General features: G+C 38.6%; 1 protein-coding gene across 9 annotated transcripts in view; it reads right to left on the bottom strand.

The window, feature by feature from the left end:
• BCKDHB (branched chain keto acid dehydrogenase E1 subunit beta) overlaps positions 1-21005 on the bottom strand; it is a 285086-nt gene that overhangs the window by 100349 nt on the left and 163732 nt on the right. The window contains exons 9-10 of one of the 9 annotated variants that reach the window (XR_002784886.2): positions 9318-9383; positions 3285-3341 (exon numbers count right to left, since the gene is read on the bottom strand). The exons of 3 other annotated variants lie outside the window; for them this stretch is intronic. Coding sequence is in view for 2 of the 6 variants with exons in the window: in XM_064288340.1 (XP_064144410.1) it covers positions 20836-20844 (9 nt within the window). In the remaining 4 variants the exon portion in view is untranslated. Of the gene's footprint in view, positions 1-3284; positions 3342-9317; positions 9384-18117; positions 20845-21005 lie in introns of those variants that run through there. 5 more of the 9 variants (XR_002784889.2, XR_002784887.2, XR_002784890.2 and 2 more) reach the window with 5 other exon arrangements.

Below are 21005 nucleotides of genomic sequence, written 5' to 3'. Positions count from 1 at the left end.
GATCACCTATGATTAATATATCAAATGATAAATATTTTTATTCATGGTGAGCTGATATGACTTGACATGTTGTTATTTTGCCTCTGCCCTCTGGTGACTATTCCTTTGGAAGTGATCCCTTCATGCTTAGATGCCATGGGAAGGAAATGTCAACTAAAGAGCCCCACATTCCCTTGGCTATGGTATGAACACATAGCCCAGGAGTTAGGCTGATAAAACTCTCTCCTGAAAGCTGACACATAAATAAACACACAAGTGCCAAAAACTCATTCTCGCCAAGGGTAACAACTGAAGAATCTAGCCACTACTTTCTGCAACTGTCATCTCTGGATCTTCTCTGTCTCCTGTTCTTCTATGGTGCTTCCAAACTTTTTCAAGTCTTAGCATATGCAAAAACTTAATATCTACAAGGCACACCAGGGTTTAAAGATTATTGTTGTGTATTGTTGAGTAGATTCCGACTCACAGAAACCTTATAAAAGAGAGAACAACTGCCCCACAGGGTTTTCAAGGCTGTAGTCTTTATGGATACCATGGACTGCTAGAAGAACAAACAAATCTTTCTTGGAAGAAATACACTCAAAATGCTCCTTAGGAGCAAGGATGGCAAGATTTCATCTCACATACTTTAAACATGTTATCGGGGGGAACAGTCTCTGGAGAAGGACATAATACTTGGTAAAGTAGATGGTCAGCAAAGAAGAGGAAAATTCTCAATGAGATGGGTTGACACAGTGGCTGCAACAATGGGTTTAAGCATAACAATGATTGTGAAGATGGCACAGACAGGGTAGTGTTTCATTCTGTTGTACACAGGGTCGCTATGAGTCGGAATCAACTCGACAGCACTTAACAACAACAATCTTTATGGATGCAGATTACTACATTTCCCCCCGCTCCCCGGAGTGGCTGGTAGGTTTGAACTGCCAACCTTTCAGTTAGCAGCTAAGCGCTTAACCAAGGCGAAGACTGCTCAAAGCCTGGAAGTGATATCCTAAGGCTCCTTCTGCACCTTAGTACCACAGGATCAATATCCAGGCATGTTTATAGCCCATTTCAGGCACATCAGCATACCTTGCCACAGCTGCATCAGACCTGATTCTCCAGGTTTGACTCAAATTACGAACTACAAGATACCTTTCAAAAAGACTGTGCCTTTGTTTAAGTAAGCCAGGGCTAGTTTTTGCTTGCAAGTAAAGAGTTAGTTAATTTGCTTACAATTAAAGTACGTTACAGATGTCCTAAATGATGGAGATGATGGTGAGGGTGACGATTATAATCACGATGCTGACAGGAAAAAGGCGTGAGAAGAGGTGAAAATGGGTGAAAGGAAAGGAAGAGAGGAGGTAGAGGAGGAAAATCTAGACACTGAAGGACTTTACAAACAAACACTTAATAGACTTTGGTTTAAACTGTGTCGTCATATGTTTTAATTGTGTAATTACATTTTTATGGTTAATATGTAGCTATTACTTTTTTAGTATCTCTTTTATCATCTGTTACTCTTCGTATCTCTTGGGTTTATACATAATTATGCTTTCTAAAAAAATTCAACGTCAAGAAATTAGGATGATAATAAAAAATATTATAATTAGGATTAGATTACTTCAAACATTTTTTTGTGAATAAGTAACCACCTTAGATGGTTGCTATACATTGTCCTGGTTTTAAGCAAAGAACATAAGCAACTTTATTTTGGCTTCAATTCATTTCATGCTTTTAAATTTGATTTAAAAAATTTTCAGCTTCCCATTAGCTTTTTAAGTTTGAAAAATGTATTAAAATAATTTATGACCAATAACCTTTTCAAAAAGTTTTTTTACAACTAAGATGCCAGTGAGTGGAGAATTAAGGAACTTTAATTCTTTTACAACTATGTTCAGTTTATGGCACAATCTTATTCATCAAATACTAATAACTAAAATAATCCCAGGAATAACACTGCTTGGGCTTGAATTTCTATAGAAACCACTCAATTTACCACTTCATTTGGTGTCAACAAAAATAAGTCTTAATGTTGTACGGAGGAAATTCTGGTTATTTTAAAATGCAACTTCAGCATGGGCTTTGGAACTGGGTGGCTTGGATTCAACCCCGAGCTCTGCTGTTTACTAACTGTATGAACAAGTTACTTCTCTTCTGAGCCTCAGTTTGTGTGTGTGTGGCATGTGTGTCTATAGAAATGATATCCTGGTGGTGCAGTGGTTAAGTGCTCACCAAAAAGTCAGTGGTTCAAACCCACCAGCCGCTCTGAGGGAGAAAGATGTGGCAGTCTGCTTCCATAAAGATTACAGCTTCGGAAACCCTACGGGGCAGTTTCACTCTGCCCCATAGGTTTGCTATGAGTTGAAATCAACTTGATAGCAACAGATTTGGTTTTGGTTTAGTAGTATTACTGGGATGATGATAAAGTTCCTAATATAATGCCTAGTATTGTAGGTATTCTATAATGTTAGCTATTATTACAGTATAAAACTCAACAGAGCTCAATTAGTGAATAACTCAATCAAAAATCTGTACACAGCTTATGTTGAAAGCATTTTTGTGGGTAAGATTTGAGGCTTAAAAACTTAACACCCTCTATCATTACCTTGGAAACCCTGGTGGTTCAGTGGTTAAGAGTTATGGCTGCTAACCAAAAGGTCGGCAGTTTGAATCCACCAGATACTCCATAGAAATCGTATGGGGCAGTTCTACTCTATCCTATAGGATCATTGTGAGTAGGAATTGACTCGACAGCAACGAGTTTGATTTGGTATCATTACCTTAAAAATATATATACTATATATGTGTGTGTGTGTGTGTGTATACATATATGGGAACTAACCATCTATTGATATTGGTTGCTACAAACACTTTACAGAAACAGAAATACATAAAAGTATTGTCCTTAAAACACTAAGAGTAATTTTCCATGAGAATAGCGTATGAATGATATCTGAAAATTTGAACCTGAAGTGAGAGCTATTATTTCTTAATTATTTATAACCTCTTTGCTTCATATAATAAACATATGGCAGAAGGACAAAAATTTGAGCACAGAACAGACTCATGATTCTCCTGCCTCCAGGCTGGTTGCAGATTGCTTGGAAATTAAGAGTATTTGGTTACAAATTTCATCCTAATAGAATTTTGCCTTATCACATATTCCTGTGGTAGGCTCAGTGTTCTGGAGACATTGTAAATAAGTTTATGCTATCCTGTAACCTTGAGCAAGTCTCTTTAATGTGTAATTAAATTGTAAAACATCAATTAAGCAATTTGTTCTATTTGCATGTACTTACCTGAAAAATCATAGGTCTATTTGTGAAAGTCTGCGCAATTCTCATGGCTATTTAGACCTAGTAGATGAGTAAGAGCTCAAATTAGTTAATAGATATATTTTTAACAAAAAAGAGACCTACAGTTGTTTTTGTGCATTTTTACTTTTTTTTTTTTTTTTAGGGAGGAAGTTGGGTTTTTTGCTAGTAAAATACAATAGAATTTCAGAACTTGGAAAATGAAACATCATGTATTTCAATAGTTTTGAGGACAAGGCATCCATCCAGGGTCTACAAGTTTAAGTGACTTAACCAAGGATACTACATGGTTAGTGATGAAACCAAAACAATAATCCTAATCTACCTGAGCAATTGAGAAGGACAATTCTTAGTGGTCACATAATTCCCAAGCAAATACACAATCTATGCACTCACCATTTAAACCATAATTGCTTTCCTCTGCTGCTACAACTACTAAGCATTAAATCATGAGCTTTGGAGATGAGAAGTCAAGACCAGAGAGGTTAAGTAACTTGTCCAAGCACACACAGGGAACTCGTAATTAAGCTCAGAGAGTTCATCATACTATGCAGATTCTCGTGGGATGAGACTCACATTTACCATACCGTATTCATTCCACCTACCCTATACTGTATAAGCCTAGATAAGCTCAAATGACAAAATGCAGCTGTTGGTTCCAAAGTGGCCTTAGTCATACCAACCAAGGGACAGCAGCAGAAAGTAATAGAAGAGGCTCCCACCTTTCCCTACTATCCAGATACTATTCTTCCTTTCTTCAGGATAAAAAGCAGTACAAAGACCCCAAAACTCTGTTATTCTGTCCTTTCTCCTTCTTTCATTGCATCTCTGTTAATTAAGGGCTGAGATCAGTATTTGAGAAGGTGGACTTGGGTCTCTGAATGTGAAATGAATATATATCGCAAAGGCTAGCATCCATTTTTTTCCCCTTCTTCCATTAGGTAAAATAAGTTTAAGATTGGAGCTGGAAGTCCGCAGCCACAATTCTATAAAGCAGATAAAATGTGCAACAGCCACAGTTTTAAGACAGCTTAGGAGTAAATGTTGGAAATAAAGATTCATCAGTGAGAAGAAGTGATGCCAGTGTGGTCTATACTCCTAGACTTCAGCTCTGTCTCTGACTGGAGTTTTAAAAACAATAAGGTGGGGGGGGGGGGGGGCAGGTGGTAGAAGAACCAGCCAACCAATCAAATAAGATGTTCTCTCTGAGGCTTCTACCCAGTCCACTCTGTACACCACTAGGCAAATTATAACGGACCAGAAACACACCAGCGGTCAGTACCAGTGTACTGTAACACAGGAGGAGGGAATGGAGACAGTAAACAAAATGGACAAAAATTCCTGCCCTCACAGAACTTAGAATAGAATAATTAATGGCATTATTTTAGAGCAACACACACAGGTAGGTATTGTAAACAATGACTCAACATATCTGATGAATGTTACTTTAAAACTTGAGTAACTAATTCCAAAGGGAATATTTCAAGCTCTAAATTAATTTAGCTACCATGGCAGGTAACTTATTAAGTTACTTTTTTATATGTGAACTATAAACAAGAATGTAAGTTTAAAAATACTATGTACTACCTCTATGCTTAAACATTTTTACATTCAAGTTATTATATCAAGATAAAGGTTCATGTTCGTTCTGCTTGGCCCTCATCCTCTTACCTCCTGCCCCAAGAGTACTAGAAGCTTACTCTTTGGGAGGGTCTGCCTTAAGATGTTTGGCATAAGGAGCTGCCAGCAATTCCTCTGAAACCACTGAGTCATAACCACGAGCTATTTCACTATTTGGAGCACATCATCTCCGACTTACTCCCTTTTTTATATATATACATAAAATGTTAAATCCAAAGAGAAAAAAACAAGATTTGATTTGAAACTAGCAGGTATCTGTGTTTTTATATGCGGTAAATTATATATATATGCGCTGTCAAGTCATTTTCAACTCATAGCGACCCCATGTGACAGAGAACTGCCCCATAGGGTTTTCTAGCCTGTAAACTTTACAGGAATAGATTGTCAAGTCTTTCTCCCACAGAGCTACTTGGTATATTCGAACAGCTGACTTTTCAGTTAGCAGTCTAGCTCTTAACCATTGTGCCACCAGGGCTCCTTTACACACACACGCGCGCAAAATTAATCAATCCCCCGGGATGAGTACACTGCTTCTTAAATGGGATCAGAATAACTGTAGAAGTGCATGTATGTTTCAACTATTCCAGAACAGAAAAACTAATGTCAGTTCTCCCAAAAGGCTTTGCCTAAACTCAGAGACCTTGCTGAGGTGGCATTATCTAGCCCAGTGAACTAATGGCAATGCCTGGGAACATTTTTGGTTGTCACAATTGGAAAGCTGAGGGGGAAAGTACTACCAGCATCTAGTTGAGTAGAGGCCAGGGGTGCTGCTAAACAACCTACAATGCACAGGAGAATCTATCACAACAAAGAACTCATCACAACAAAGAACTGTCTAATTTAAAATGTAAATAGTATCAAGGTTGAGAAGCTCTAGTCCTGATTTTCAAAACCGTTAGTTTCCAGACAGCCTATCAATTGAATTCAGCACATACATACCTCAATGTAACTAACTCAGCAGGTAACAAAAAGGTCAGCAATTCAAATGGATCAGCAGCTCCTCGGAAACCCAACGGGGCAGTTCTATTCTGTCCTATAGGGTAGCTATGAGTTGGAATCAACTCGAAGGCAATGGGTTTGGGTTTTGTTTGTTTGTTTGTTTTTTGGTATCTTGAGGGTTTTCCCCACCCATGGATATTTGCTTGCAGAAAAACCATGGCAAGTCTGGTGATTATTTAACAGGGAATTTATCTCCATTCTCTTTCATTCACGCCCATGGCTCCAATTACCATCTTTATGCTAACGACTGACACCTCAAACCCTCCCCATATCCAAACCTAACCACAACTGCCCCTCATCCCCTGCTCTGCCCCATTCTTTCCTCCATCTCTAGTATTCTTAACAGTGGTGAATGGCACCACCACCAACTCAGCACTCAAGCAGAAAGCCTGGGCACCCTGGGCTCACCACCCTCCCCACTCCCTGTACTACCACTGTACTTTTTACTTAATTACCATTTGATTCAAATGTTGAATACTGGTGAATTAAGCTTTTTTCAAACCAGTTTATAAATAAGAATAAACTCTAAGCACAAAGAAAACTAGAAGAAAAAAAAAAAAACATGAAGCAGTTCAGTATGAAAAAACACATTTAAAAACATATTCCAAGTTTAATCAACAGAAATAGTCACAGACCCCAAAAGAACTGAAGAAGCCCCAAGATACAGATTAAATGATGAAAAGAATGTGATGATAACAGATCACACTGACCAGCTGGGGTGCTGACTCTGAGAAAAGGTTACTTTCTTGAAAAATTAAGGTCTACTGGTATGAAAGCATGGGAAAGAAAAGAAATGTGAAGAAGAAATGGAGTACACTACGAGAATTAGTAAAAATTAATAACAATAACAACCACTAAACATTTGCACGGAGTTGAAGTTTATAAAATTCACATTGTATTATATTATCTCACTGTATTCTTTGAAAAATTCTGAGAGATAGGTTCCATAATTACTGGACAGTGATATGTGGAATTCCCACTGACAAGACATTGAGATTCTAAAAAGCAATTCAGCAACAACTATAGATCATTCTAAATGTGAAGTAGTAGAGAGCATTAGCAACTATCCCGACATAGCCAGTATTAAAGTGGTCTTCATCACCCCACACTTCTACTAACCCAGCTATCCGCAGCACTTCACAGTGGAGATTACCCAAGGAGTGCTATTTCAGAAGATTAACAGGGGTAACGTCAAGAACCATTCCTATTCAACTTCACGGCCCTGATAATAGAATTTCGTCAGCTGCTGACATCCTCTGAGTCTCCAAAAGTACAATTTGGTGAGTCGTTACGCCTCTTTTAAGAGATTTAAATAAATCGTAAAGACATCCAAGTGAATCACAGAGGAGCCAGAAATTAAGCTCTGACCAACAGTTTTCCCTCTGTACTTAACATCAGCTTACCTGTAACATGTCTTTGAAAAACTGACAGTTCTGTTTATAAAATACACATGGAAATCAGCCTGACTCATCACAAAGGTAGGGTGGTACCTGACTGAGCACTCTTCTTGTGTCATGTAACAACTCAGGTCTAGGCAACAAAGCTTAACAGGATAATATTTTTGACACATTATCTGATTTGATTTTCATTCTCAGTGATCCCTCTGTCTCCACCTAGTAAAACTGAAGCAGCTACAGCTTTGAGGGACAGGCAGACATAGCCAAGAACAAAGATGAAATTGTGCAGTTCTAACCTTCCAAACAGAATTTTTAAAATGAGATCAGCAGAAGCAATTGCCTTGAAAGCCACATTTCTCTACTGCAAGGGCTTGAGAAAAAATGGTTTGTGTTTTGATGGCCCAAAAGCACTTGGCTTGGAACATCTAGAATTGAGAGTTCATGTGAAAGTCCCTCACAGAGTATGGCAATTGCAGAATATGTTAGCAGAGTAGTTTTCCAGATCTGGGAAAAGAGACAGAAGTTTAACTAGATAGTAGGGAGAGATAAGAACCAAATATCTAACTAAAATTTAGACACTGCCTGGATCCCTGTGGGTGACAGAAGAGAGACAGAGAGTGAGACTCTGTGTGTGTGTGTGTGTGTGCGCGCGCACACGTGCACACTTGCACGTGCGTGCTGGGGTGGGGGGGCTGGACAGGAGTTGTGGTGATAAGAGAATAGAAAATCCAGGTAGACTAAGGGGAATATCCGTAACAGTAAGGGATAATACCCAGCTTTCTACCTAAAACCCTTGGAGAAAACCATTTTGATGGGTTCTCTGAGCCAGTGTGGGGTAGACACTACAGAGAAGAAATGATGGTGAAGTATGTTGAAACGGAGTACAGAGAAGAGCCACACCCCTCATCATCTTCACTGGCTCCAGTGGGATATCAAAATGACTGAAACATTCCCATGGTCCCTTCAAGGAAGGCCTATCAGGGCTTTTGCTGTAGCAGTGGGGCTGGGTGGTTGGGAGAGTAAGCACGGAGAACTATAGGACCAGCCAATGAAGTAGCAGACAACCACTACAGTTTTACCTTACCTAAAAAAATCAACCACAAGTTGCCTCAGCTGTTGACATAGCAACAAAAGATAACATGGAGACAAAGGTCAAAGCTGGAGCAGTATAAGACACACAGGAGAGGCCAAGGAGGGCCAGGGGCCCATGAACTGGATGGATACGTTCCCTCTCCCAACATTTCTTCTGTATCTAGACTCCATGGAGGTAGGGAACAGAACCTTTCAGAGGGAACAACAACCCTAAAAACTTTGAATTTCGCACTGACTGTATTACATCTTGAACTTGACTGAATATTTATCTCTAAGTGCTAAACAGAAGTTAACTTTAAAGTAGCAATATTACATTTTTCTCACCATCAGTAGAAAACGAGGTTCCAGAGCTAAACCCAGTTCAGTTAGAAACAAAGTCACTTTTCTGCATATCTACAAATGTGCAACCTTTATATTGTATAACTGTTTACAATTTTCATAGATTAGAGAACCACAAATTATTACAATATCAAGATTATCCTAAATGCCATCCCCATATGTTGATCTAAAAGTATCTTCTTTTCTCTCCTTCACTTCAAACAGATAACACCTCTCTTCTTCTTAATTCATTACAGCTGCCAAAGAGTAGGAGAGAAGAGCCACTGCCAGAAAAGAGCTGCTCGTTCTTCAAGGCATTCTTCTAGCCCATCCTAGAAGTCAATACTTTGTCCAGTAGTGTGGAGAACTACACTAAGAAATAGTCACTTGCAAAGTAATAGAATTTCATTACACTCAACTAGACTCTGTAACTGAGAGCACGAATGAAAAGCGTATCATAACTTTAAATGATCTCGATCATATTTTTACCAAACGTCTAAAAGGTGGACAATGCAGTGTTAGGCACGACAAGGAAGGAAGCTCAAAAATGTAGAAATAAATGTGGACTCACCTCTGGCTTTGTCTACTCTGTTGCTTCCTGGGCTTTCCTTTGAGCATGTGTTGGTTTCTGTTACTGCTAGTCAATAACAAAAATTGTCAAACTAATTAGTTAATAAGGCAGCCTATTTATATATGAGCAGACTCTTAAATTCATATTTACAAAATTCATTACACTAAGCCTGTAAGATTTTTTAAATGTTTTTCTTCTATTTTTAAATTATACAGTAATCAGACCTAATCTTTAAACCAACCAGCCCCTTCTAACTTCCCATCCTCATCCCCTGCCACCTTGCTCAACACATTCTGCAACTGTTAGTCACAGGGGTCTGCTTGCCGTTCTGAACACGCCATGTTGTTTCACAATTCTGTGCCTTTGCTTAGGGTGGTTCCTCTGCCTGGAATGTTCTCTCTTTCTCCACTTTATATGGCTAAGTCCAAACTCATTCTTCAGGACTTAGTTTGTTCAAACCTCCTAGAGAAAACGTTTCTTAAGTTGTCCTCTAGAAAATTGCCCCATCTAAGGTTTTTAGTTGCTTCACCTCTGTGTTCCCATAGGAACCTGCTCATAAGCATTTTCTTGGCATTATCATAAATACTGAAATTGTTGGGTTGCTTACCTGTCTCTCCCACTAAAACAATGTATCTTTAAATTCCCACTCTCTAATTCAATTGCCTGGCAAGAATTAAATCTGTCCCTCAGTATCTGGGGTGATGGGTTCCAGGATCCCTGTGGATGCCAAAATGCAAGGTGTTCAAGTCACTTATATAAAATGGAGGGAGTATTTGCATGTAACCTACGCACATCCTCCCATGTACTTTAAATCATCTCTAGATAATTTATAATACCAAATGCAAGGTAAATGCTACGTAAATAGTTGTTATACTGTATTGTTTAGGAAACAATGACAAGACACGAAGTGAACAAGGAGTGCTGGAGAGAGACTGAGGATCTGTGAAATGGTGGGAGGCTACTGCAGGGTATGCCCACACATCACTTCATTTGGGTGCATTCAGTGTAGTGCTGGGTGCAGCAAATTCGAGTTTTGCTTTTTAGAATCTTTTTTTTCCTGAATAGCTTCAATCTGCAGTTGGCTGAATACGTGGATGCAGAGTCTTTGGACACGGAGGGCCAACTGTAATAGCAAACACTTACATGGACCTGTTCTAAGTACTTTCCCAAAACCAAACCAAATCCATTGTTATCAAGTCGATTGCGACTCATAATGACCCTATAGAACAAAGTAAAACTGCCCCATAGCACTTCCAAGACTGTAAATCTTTACAGAAGCAGAGTGAAGCATCTTTCGCCCACAGAGCAGCTGGTGGGCTCAAACTGCAGACCTTCCAATTAACAGCTAAGGACTTAACCACTGCCCCACAAGGGCTCCTTTCTAAGTACTTTATATAAAATAAAGCTCAGTCCATCGTCAGAATAGCACAGAGGATAGGGATTACCACTATCATCCTTATTTTACCGATGAGGAAACTGATGGACAGAGAGACAGGGTAGTAGAGCCAAGATTCAAACTCAGGCAATCCAGCTCTAGAATAGATGCTCAATAAAAATATGTTTAATTGAATTGAATCCAAGATGGAAAAACTGTGATTCAGAAACCCAGAGTTCCTTTCTTTCAGTTAATGCCTTTGGTCAGCACAGTTTAAACCAATATTCCATGAGAATCCAATTAAAGAAGAAACACTGTATCTTTTGTTTAAATAATTTGTCTGTTGTATTACAGACATCTTTCTTCCACTGCCATACTCTTTCACTTTTTCCAAGATATTATTTTCTTGAGCCAAAAATCGTTATAATATAATGAATTTTGTCAGCTTCCACAAGGCTAACTTTTTGGTAGAGAAGAAACTAATTCTTTCCGTGAGCTGTTAAAAGACATTATCTGTTACTATTATAGCAGACACACACATATGAAAAGTACAAACCACACAAACAAAACGCCTGTTACCCATTTTTCCTTCAGTACAAAGACAATTCTGTTCTCCATTTAGATAATAAAAACAAAACAGAAAGATTTATGCCTAATTCTTTTAACAGTGACTTTAACTGAGCCTTTTTTTTTTTTGTAGTTACATTGGAGCCCTTCAAGATTTATAAGGAACCCTTTTTAGAATCTCTAAGGGACATTATATCAAAAACAAAATTAATTTTCTAGCACGTTTTTGAAACCATTCACTGCTTAGTATTATTTCTCTACAACACACACCTCAGTCATGTCATTTTATGGTTCAAGACATACACCTACTCACACACACACATAAACACACATAAATATATATATATATCTCAAGACTGTGCCCTTCCATTTGCATATCTCTCCAATCCTTCACTTCCATCTGGCATCAAACACCTCGGCCTTCTCCATGTATCAATATTTAACATGTGTTTCCCAATTACAGTTTCCCAACATGAAAAACCCCCAGTAGCCTCTGTTGTCACTTTACTTTTTGTTGTTGTTAAGAGCCCTCAAGTCGATTCCGACTCATAGTGACCCTATACACAACAGAACAAAACGCTGCCTGGTCCTGCACCATCCTCATAATACTGTTATGCTTAAGCCCATTCTTGTGGCCACTGTGTCAATCCACCTCATTAATGGTCTTCCTCTTTTTTGCTGACCCTCTACTTTACCAAACATGATGCCCTTCTCCAGGGATTGATTCCTCCTGACAACATGTCCAAAGTATGTGAGACGTAGTACCGCCATCTTGCTTCCAAGGAGCATTCTAGCTGCAATTCTTCCAAGACAGATTTGTTCGTTCTTTTGGCAGTCCATGGTATATTCCATATTCTTCTCCAACACCACAATTCAAATGCATCAATTCATCTTTGGTCTTCTTCATCTAAATACAGGTTCCTCATGAGCACAATTAAGTGTTCTAAAATTTCCATTCTTCACAATGTTATCCATAATTTGTTAAGATCCACACAGTCGAATACCTTTGCATACTCAATAAAATGTAGGTAAATATCTTTCTGGTATTCTCTGCTTTCAGCCAGGATCCAGGTGACATCAGCAATGATATCCCTGGTTCCATGTCCTCTTCTGAATCCTGCTTGAATTTCTGGCAGTTCCCTGTTGATATGCTGCTGCAGCTGCTTTTGAATGATCTTCAGCAAAATTTTACTTGTGTATGATATTAATGGTATTGTTTGAAAATTTCAACATTCAGTTCGATCACCTTTCTTGGGAATAGGAATAAATATGGCTCTCTTCCAGTCAGTTGGCCAGGAAGCTGTCTTCCGAATTTCTTGGCACAGATGAGTGAGCACTTCCAGCGCTGCATTCGTTTGCTGAAACATCTCAATTGATATTCCATCAATTCCTGGACCCTTGTTTTTCACCAATGCCTTCAGAGAAGCTTGGACTTCTTCCTTCAGTACCATTGGTTCCTCGTCATATGCTACCTCCTGAAATGGTTGAACATCAACCAATTCTTTTTGGTATAGTGACTCTGTGTATTCCTTCCATCTTCTTTAGATGCTTCCTGCGTCATTTAATATTTTCCTGATAGAATCCTTCAGTATTGTAACTCAAGGCTTGAATTTTTTCTTTCAGCTTGAGAAATGCCGAATGTGTTCTTCCCTTTTGGTTTTCTATCTCCAGGTCTTTGCACATGTCATTATTTTACTTTGTCTTCTAGAGCCTCCCTTTGAAATCATCTATTCAGCTCTCTGACTTCATCATTTCTTCCTTTCACTTTAGCTACTTGTCCCTCAAGAGCAAGTTTCAGAGTTTCTTCTGACATCCATTTTGGTCCTTCTTTTGTTTGTGTCTTTTTAATGACCTCTTGCTTTCTTTATGTATGATGCTCTTCCACAGCTCCTCTGATCTTCAGTCGTTAGTGTTCAATGAGTCAAATCTATTCTTGAGATGATCTCTAAATTCAGGTGGGATATATTCCAGGATATACTTTGGCTCTAGTGGACTTGTTCTAATTTTCTTCAGATTCAACTGGAACTTGTCATTCCCCCTATAGCAGACCATATGATTGTCCAATTCAAAATGGCCAATACCAGTACATTTCAGCTCACTAATGCCTAGGATATCAATGTTTATGCATTCTATTTCATTTTTGATGATTTCCAATTTTCCTAGATTCATATTTCATACATTACACATTCCAATTATTAATTGATGATCTGTTCCACAGTTGGCTCCTGGCCTTGTTCTGACTGATGTTATTGAGCTTTTCCAATATCCCCTTCCACAGACGTAGTTTATTTGATTGCTGTATTCCATCTGGCCCATGTGTATAATCGTCATTTATGTTGGTGAAAAAAAGGTATTAGCAATGAAGACGTCGTTGGTCTTGCAAAATTCCATGCTGCGATCTCCAGTATCATTTCTATCACTGAGGCCATATTTTCCAACTACTGATCCTTCTTTGTTTACAGCTTTCGAATTCCAATCATGTAATTATCAGTGCATCCTGATTACATGTTCAATCAATTTCAGACTGCAGGAGCTGCTAAGAATCTTCAATTTCTTCAGCCTTGACCTTAGTGGTTGGTGCATAAATTTTAACAATAGTCATATTAACTGGTCTTCTTTGTAGGTGTATGGATATTATCCTGTCACTGACAGCGTTGTATTTCAGGACAGACCTTAAAATGCTCTTTTTGAGGATGAATGCAACACCATTCCTCTTCCAATTGTCATTTCCGGCATAGTACACCATATGATTGTCCAATTCAAAATGGCAAATACCAGTCCATTTCAGCTCACTAATGTCTAGGATATCGATTGTTATGCATTCCATTTCATTTTTGGTGATTTCTAATTTTCCTAGATTCATACTTTGTACATTTCATATTCCGATTATTAATGAATGTGTGCAGCTGTATCTTCTCATTTTGAGTCGTGCCACATCAGCAAATGAAGGTCCCGAAAGCTTGCTTCTTCCAGATCATTAAGGTCAACTCTACTTTGAGGAGGCAGCTCTTCCCCAGTCATCTTCTGAGTGCCTTCCGACCTGGGGGTCTCATCTTCCTGCACTATGTCAGACAATGTCCTACTGCTATTCATAAGATTTTCACTGGCCAATTCTTTTCAGAAGTAGACCACCAGCTCCTTCTTCCTAGTCTGTCTTAGTCTGGAAGCTCAGCTGAAACCTGTCTGCCATGGGGGACCCTGCTGGTATCTGAATAGCGGCGGCATAGCTTCCAGCATCACAAGAATACACAAGCCCCCACAGTACAACAAACTGACAGACGCTTGGGGGTGCCATTTTATAGACAGAGGTTTATGAGACAAGGCAAAAGGAGATGGTGTATTTTCTCTTAGGCGCTTCACAAAAAATTAGGGCTTGTGATTTTTTCATTGTCACGGTTTACTGAAAGAAAACGGTAAGTGAGCTGGTCATACACACCTACTCCTCACTTATCGACTATCTCATTATCTGACATTTCACATTTACAACAATAGTAAAAAATTTACTTTCTGACTAGTTTGCACATTAACAGTGCACATCTAGCAATAACAAACACCGAGTTGCAAGGCAAGGGTAATGCTGGCTATGATGGTTAAGGTTGTAAGTCAGCTTGGCTGGGCTATTATTCTTAGTGGTTTAGCAGTAACGTAATGATATAATTTAGTAGTAATGTAATGATGTAGTCATCCTCTATGATCTGATGTGGTCATCCTCCATTTTCGCATGTCAATTTTCACATAATGACCTGGTCGTTGGAACCTAATCATGTCAATAAATGAGGAGTGGGTGTATGCTTATATAAATTATTATTACAATAGCCAAAAATAAATATAGCCTTCATAATTCTAAGTCCCTAGACTTATAACAAACACATTTAAAATATGATTAAAAAAATACAGATACTTCAGGACTTTTCTCATTAACTTTTTACTGCTGTCAAACAATATTTAGCCTGGTTAAATTAATCTGTCTGGTTTTATCCAGACATGAATTTAAAATGTTCTTTCAATCCACCCTGAATCGTCCCATATCAGATATATACTGATTCAGCTTCCTATCACTTGATCAGGGAGCAAAATTTGTCATGAACCGCTCCCCACTCCTTACTCCTTCTCCTGATTGGGATACTCCACCCTTCAATTCATACTCACTGGCATTCCAGCCCTCATGTTGGTGCTGAGAAAGAAAAACATAATAAACTTTTGCCTGGGAATGAGCCAGCTCAGTATCATTCTCCTAATAACCTTGTATTTCTCATTGGGTCTCAATGTTAGGTTATATTCCCTTTTGTTTCATTTCTTCACAGCTAAATTTTATCCTGTTATCTCTTAGCAACTAGATCTGACTACAGTGCCCAGTTAGCCTGTGGCTGGGATATGGTTCTAGAGCCCCAGTGTTACATGCTTGAGTCCTTTCCCCTTAACTCCTGATCAAAAGGTAGAACTCTTTGCCTGATCTAGGTATACCAACCTCCACTGACTGGCAAATCATTCTCTACTTTGACCCCTATCTGAATACTCAGGTTACAGATGTACCTTTACCCCTGACTGATCTAGTCACTTGACTAGAATGCAGTCCCCAAATGACCTTTCAACCACCCTTCTTCAATACGTCCTCTTGAGCAGCCAGTCTTACTTAACAGGATCGTCACCCATGTAGTAGCCTTCTTCTGAGTGTTCCTTTTCCTTCACCTCACTTCACTCCTTTACTCTACTCAATCATCAAGTTTTGGGGCCTGCCTCAGAGAGCCATGAAACCAGGCCTCGTTCTCCATTTTCACTGAAGCTGCTTGGTTCAGTCCCTCATTTGCCTCCTCCAAACTGCTTTTCTATTGCTAATTCATCCAACCTCCACAGAGCTCAGTATTCAATGATAAATAATGTTCTTCTACATCAGCAGTAGGAAAAGAAAACAAAGTAATGGGGGAAAAAAAGATTCTATTCATCACAGCATTGAACTCTAAAATATCTTAGAATAAATCTAACCAAACAAGAACAAAAAGTTTGTGGAGAATACACAGGAGATTACTGAAGAACACAGGAAGGCCTGAATAAATGGAGAGATATAACATATTCATGGAAAGGATGAATCATTGCTGCTAAGATGTCATCTTCCCCAATTTATCTATACATTAACTGCAATTCCCATCAAAATTCCAACAGGTTTTGGAAGTGGGGGAGAGAGGGGCAACTTGACAAGCTCATCTTCAAACTCTTACAGAAAATAAAAGGACCAAAAATAGCCAAGAAAAACTGAAGAAGAAAAAGTTGGGGAGACTTGCTCTGACAGATATCTATATCTATATTGTTAAGAGGAAACCCTGGTGGTATAGTAGTTAAGCACTACAGCTGCTAACCAAAGGGTCGGCAGTTCAAATCCACCAAGTGCTCCTTGGAAACTCTATGGGGCAGTTCTACTCTGTCCTATTGGGTGTCTATGAGTCGGAATCGACTTGGCAGCAATGGGCTTATGGATTTATACTGTTAAGACAGTGAGGTATTGTGGAAAGACCTAAAAAGCACAAAGGAACACAATAGAAGCCCAAAAACAAACACATGCGTACATGAAAATTAGATACTAACAGATGAGGCACCACAAATTTGTGGGAAATGATAGATGATTCAATAATAAATGGTGCAGGGTCAAATATAAAATACGGTTCCTACTTCAAACTGCACTTAAAAAAAATTAGGTGTGATTAAAGATTTAAAGATAGAATTTTAAAACTGTTCAAAGAAATACAAGAAAATATCTTTATGATCTTGTGATAAGGAAGGATTCATGTGAGAAACAAGCAGCACAGTCCATAAATGATGAATAAAATTGACAAAATTTAAAACTTTTCTACATCAAAAAAAGACCATTAAAAGAATGAAAATGTACGCCATAGACTGAGAAAAGATACTCGTAGTACAAAGAACTCATAAAGGTTTCTTATCTAGAAGACATAAGTCCCACAAATCAAAAACAAATTTTTATTTTTCCCCAATAAAAAACAGGAAGCAATTTACAAAAGAGGAACCAGAATTCTTACTGTCTTACTAGCAATCTGGGAAATACAGATTTTAACCCAGGAGAATACCATTTCACACAGATCCATCATGACAAGACCCCTCACACACTACTGTAAGCATGTAAATGGAACAATCCCATTGTTGAACAATTTGACATTATCTCATAAAGATGAAAATACAGATAACCTATGACTCAGAAATTTCACTTTCAGATATTTACCAGAGAGAATCATTGCATATGTGCACAAGGAAACATGCACAAAAATAACTCCCTAAAAGAGCAGTGGAATGCAGACCCCAAATTCTCATAAAAAGACCAGACTTAGTGGTTTGACTGAAACTAGAAGGACCTGCTGGTCATGGCCCCCGGACCTTCTGTTGGCCCAGGACAGCAATCATTCCCAAAGCCAACTCTTCAGACATGGATTGGACTGGACAAAGGGATAGAAAAAGATGCTGATGAGGAATGAGCTTCTCCAATCAAGTAGACACATCAGACTACGTTGGCATCTCCTGTCTGAAGGGGAGATGGGAGGGTGGAGGGGGTCAGAAGCTGGCCGAATGGACGAGAAAAGAGAGAGTGGAGGGAAGGAGTGTACTGTCTCATTAGGGGTAGAGCAATTAGGAGTATATAAACCAAACAAAACCAAACCCAGTGCCGTCAAGTCGATTCCGACTTATAGGGTTGCTATGAGTAGGAGTATATAACAAAGTGTATATAAATTTTTGTATGAGAGACTGACTTGATTTGTAAACTTTCACTTAAAGCACAATAAAAATTTAGAATAAGATAAAAGAAAAGAAAAAAAATTTTTAAAAAAAAAAAAAAAACACTGCATGTAAAAGAGAGCTGGAAAACAACTTAAATGTCCATTAAGAGAAAAAATAAATTATGGGATATTCATGCAATAGAACCCTAGCAGCTAGAATTAATAAATGAGAAAAATTATTCATATATATGAGTAAATTATCAAAATTTATGCTCTTACTATCAGGTTTTTATTTATCCTACATATTTAAAGTACAGAAAACAGTAACAAACATTCTTATGACCCTACTTCCACCATCATAGACCATCCTCCTTTGCTTTCTTTTGCTACAAAACTCCTTTAGAGTTTTCTACATTAGCAGCTGTCAATTCCTTCCTCTCATTTTCTCTTAAATGTGCCCTAACATTCCACTATGTTTTTTCCCATTAAGTTAACCAATGGCCTCTCTGATGATAAACCAATTGCTCAGTTCTCAATGTTCAGCTTAGAGGCCCTATCAGAATCATTTGGCACAGCTGACCACACCCCCCTATATGATACTTTTCTTCATTTGGCTTGCAAAGTATCATACTCCCTTGAATTTCCTCCTATCTTACTGGTTGCTCCTTTTCAGTCTCCTCTGCTGTCCCTTCTCTTCTTTCTGATCTCTAAATGTTACTGTCTCAAGGCTTCCTCCCTGTACTTATTTTCTGTCTATTCTCACCACCCTAGTGATCGTATTCAGTCTCATGGATTATACCATCTATATATTTTTACTCACCACCCTAGTGATCGTATTCAGTCTCATGGATTATACCATCTATCTATCTATATATATATGCTAGCAACATTTAAGTTTACATTCCCAGCTCAGATCTCTTTCCCAGCCTCCAGGTTCAAACAGTACATCTGAAACACAATACAGCCAAACCTGAATTCCTGATCTTCCTTCCACAAAGTTCATCCTTGTGGTCATCTCATTTCAGTCAGTAGAGACTCCACCCTTCCAATTGCTCTGGCCAAAAAATTGGAATCATCTTTGACTCCTCTTTCCCACACTCTACACCCAATCCATCAGGAAATCCCATTGGCTCTACTTTCAAAAACACTCAGAACCTGACCACTTCTCTCAGCCACCCCTACTATTACACAACTTGGTCCAAGCCACCATCATTTCTCTTCTAAATTACTACAATAGCCTCCTAATTATTCTCCCGGCTCTACTCAGTGTATTCCAACACAGCAGCTGAATCAAGCTTTTTATAACATATTATACCATTTCACTCACAATGGCCCCACTTCAGAGCAGAAGTGAAAATACTAGCACTCCCCTTCTCAACCTCTCTCATCTCATCTCCTACCACACTCCTTTCCATTAACCACACTCCAGCTACACTAATCCCCTTGGTGTTTCCTAACTACACTAGGCATACTTCTGCCTTTTGTTCCTTGTACTGGCCATCCCTCTGCCTGGTACATCCCTTCCCCCAGGATGCTGCATGCCCCCCTTCCCACCTGCTTCAATACATTGTTCAAACGTTACCTACTCAACGAGGCCTACTCTGATCAATCTATTTCAAATTGCAACCCTCTGCCTTCTAACCTTTTAACACTTTTACTCCCCCTCATCCTAACCTACTTTTTCTTTTTCCTAGTGTCTCCTGCTAACATATTACCAAAAAAATTTTTTTAATGTTTATTATATATTGTCTGTCTCCTATAGCTAGAATATTAAAGCCAAGAGAGCAGGCATCTTTGTTTGGCTTACTAATGTATCCCATGCCCCCAGAAAAATGCCTAGCACATAGCAGATGTTCAATAAATATTTGTTGGATGAATGACTTTAGAAAAATGCAATACAGATCAAAAAAAGAACAAGTTGTAGAATGTACAGTGAGATAGCATATATTTTAAAAATGTACAATATGCAAAGCAATACTATATATGTGTATGCAGTAAAAGTATAAAAACATGCATGCAAATTACGAATACAAATATTCAGGATGGTGTACTTCTAGGAGGAAAGGTGGGAAGCAAAACTTAGAAGAGGTACACAGGTAATTTCAACTAAAACACTAATGTTTTTTCTTTAAAAAGAACTGGAGCACACTTGTAAAATGTTACAATTTATCAATGCTGGGTGTTAGGCGTAAGGGTATTCAGAATATTATATTCTATACTTTTTGAATACTTGAATTCTGTCAAACTTCCCATTGAAGGGAGAGGGAGAAAAAAGTGATAAATACTAAAGGAAATATAATTGATTTTAAAATATAACCTTTCACTTGTCAATTCAGCCACATAAGTGTCCTCACTCACACTGCCCAAGACAGTAGCTACTAGTCACACGTGGGCATTTAATTTAAATTTAAATAAAAAATTTAGTTCCTCAATCACACTAACTACATTTCAAGTGCTCAGTAGCCACACGTGGCTAATGGCTACACTACTGGACAGCATACATATAGGCCATGTCCTACATCTTTTGCAGAAAGTTCTGTTGGATAGAACTGGTCCAGACTCTTCATTGTTTAATGTACAACAATGGCTTTTCCATTCATGCAGTTACCATAGGGTGGTGCTTCAAGACACACACTGCTTCTGTATCAAAAACCAAACCCATTACGGTCAAGTCAATTCCAACTCAGCAACCCTAAAGAACAGGATAGAACTGCCCCATGTGGTTTCCAAGGCTATGAATCTTTAAGGAAGCAGACTGCCACATTTTTCTCCCATACAGCAGATGGTAGGTTCCAACTATTGATCTTCCGGTTATCGGCCAAGCTCTTTAACCACAGAGCCAGCAGGGCTCCTACTACTGCCTCTGTAAGAGAGAGATGGACAGAGGGGGAGAGAGAAAGACAGCCAAAGCTTCTATATACTGGCATCAATACCAGGAAGCACTTTCCCCCTCAAAGGTAACAAAGGTTGCTTACTGAATAATTTAAAGACAATAAATCTCCTTAACAACCATTTTTTACTTTA

This window comes from Loxodonta africana, chromosome 1 (assembly GCF_030014295.1).
Source record: "Loxodonta africana isolate mLoxAfr1 chromosome 1, mLoxAfr1.hap2, whole genome shotgun sequence".
Lineage (NCBI taxonomy): Eukaryota > Metazoa > Chordata > Mammalia > Proboscidea > Elephantidae > Loxodonta > Loxodonta africana.
The sequence above is the reverse complement of the archived record's forward strand: the minus strand, read 5'-3'. Positions and strand labels throughout refer to the sequence as shown.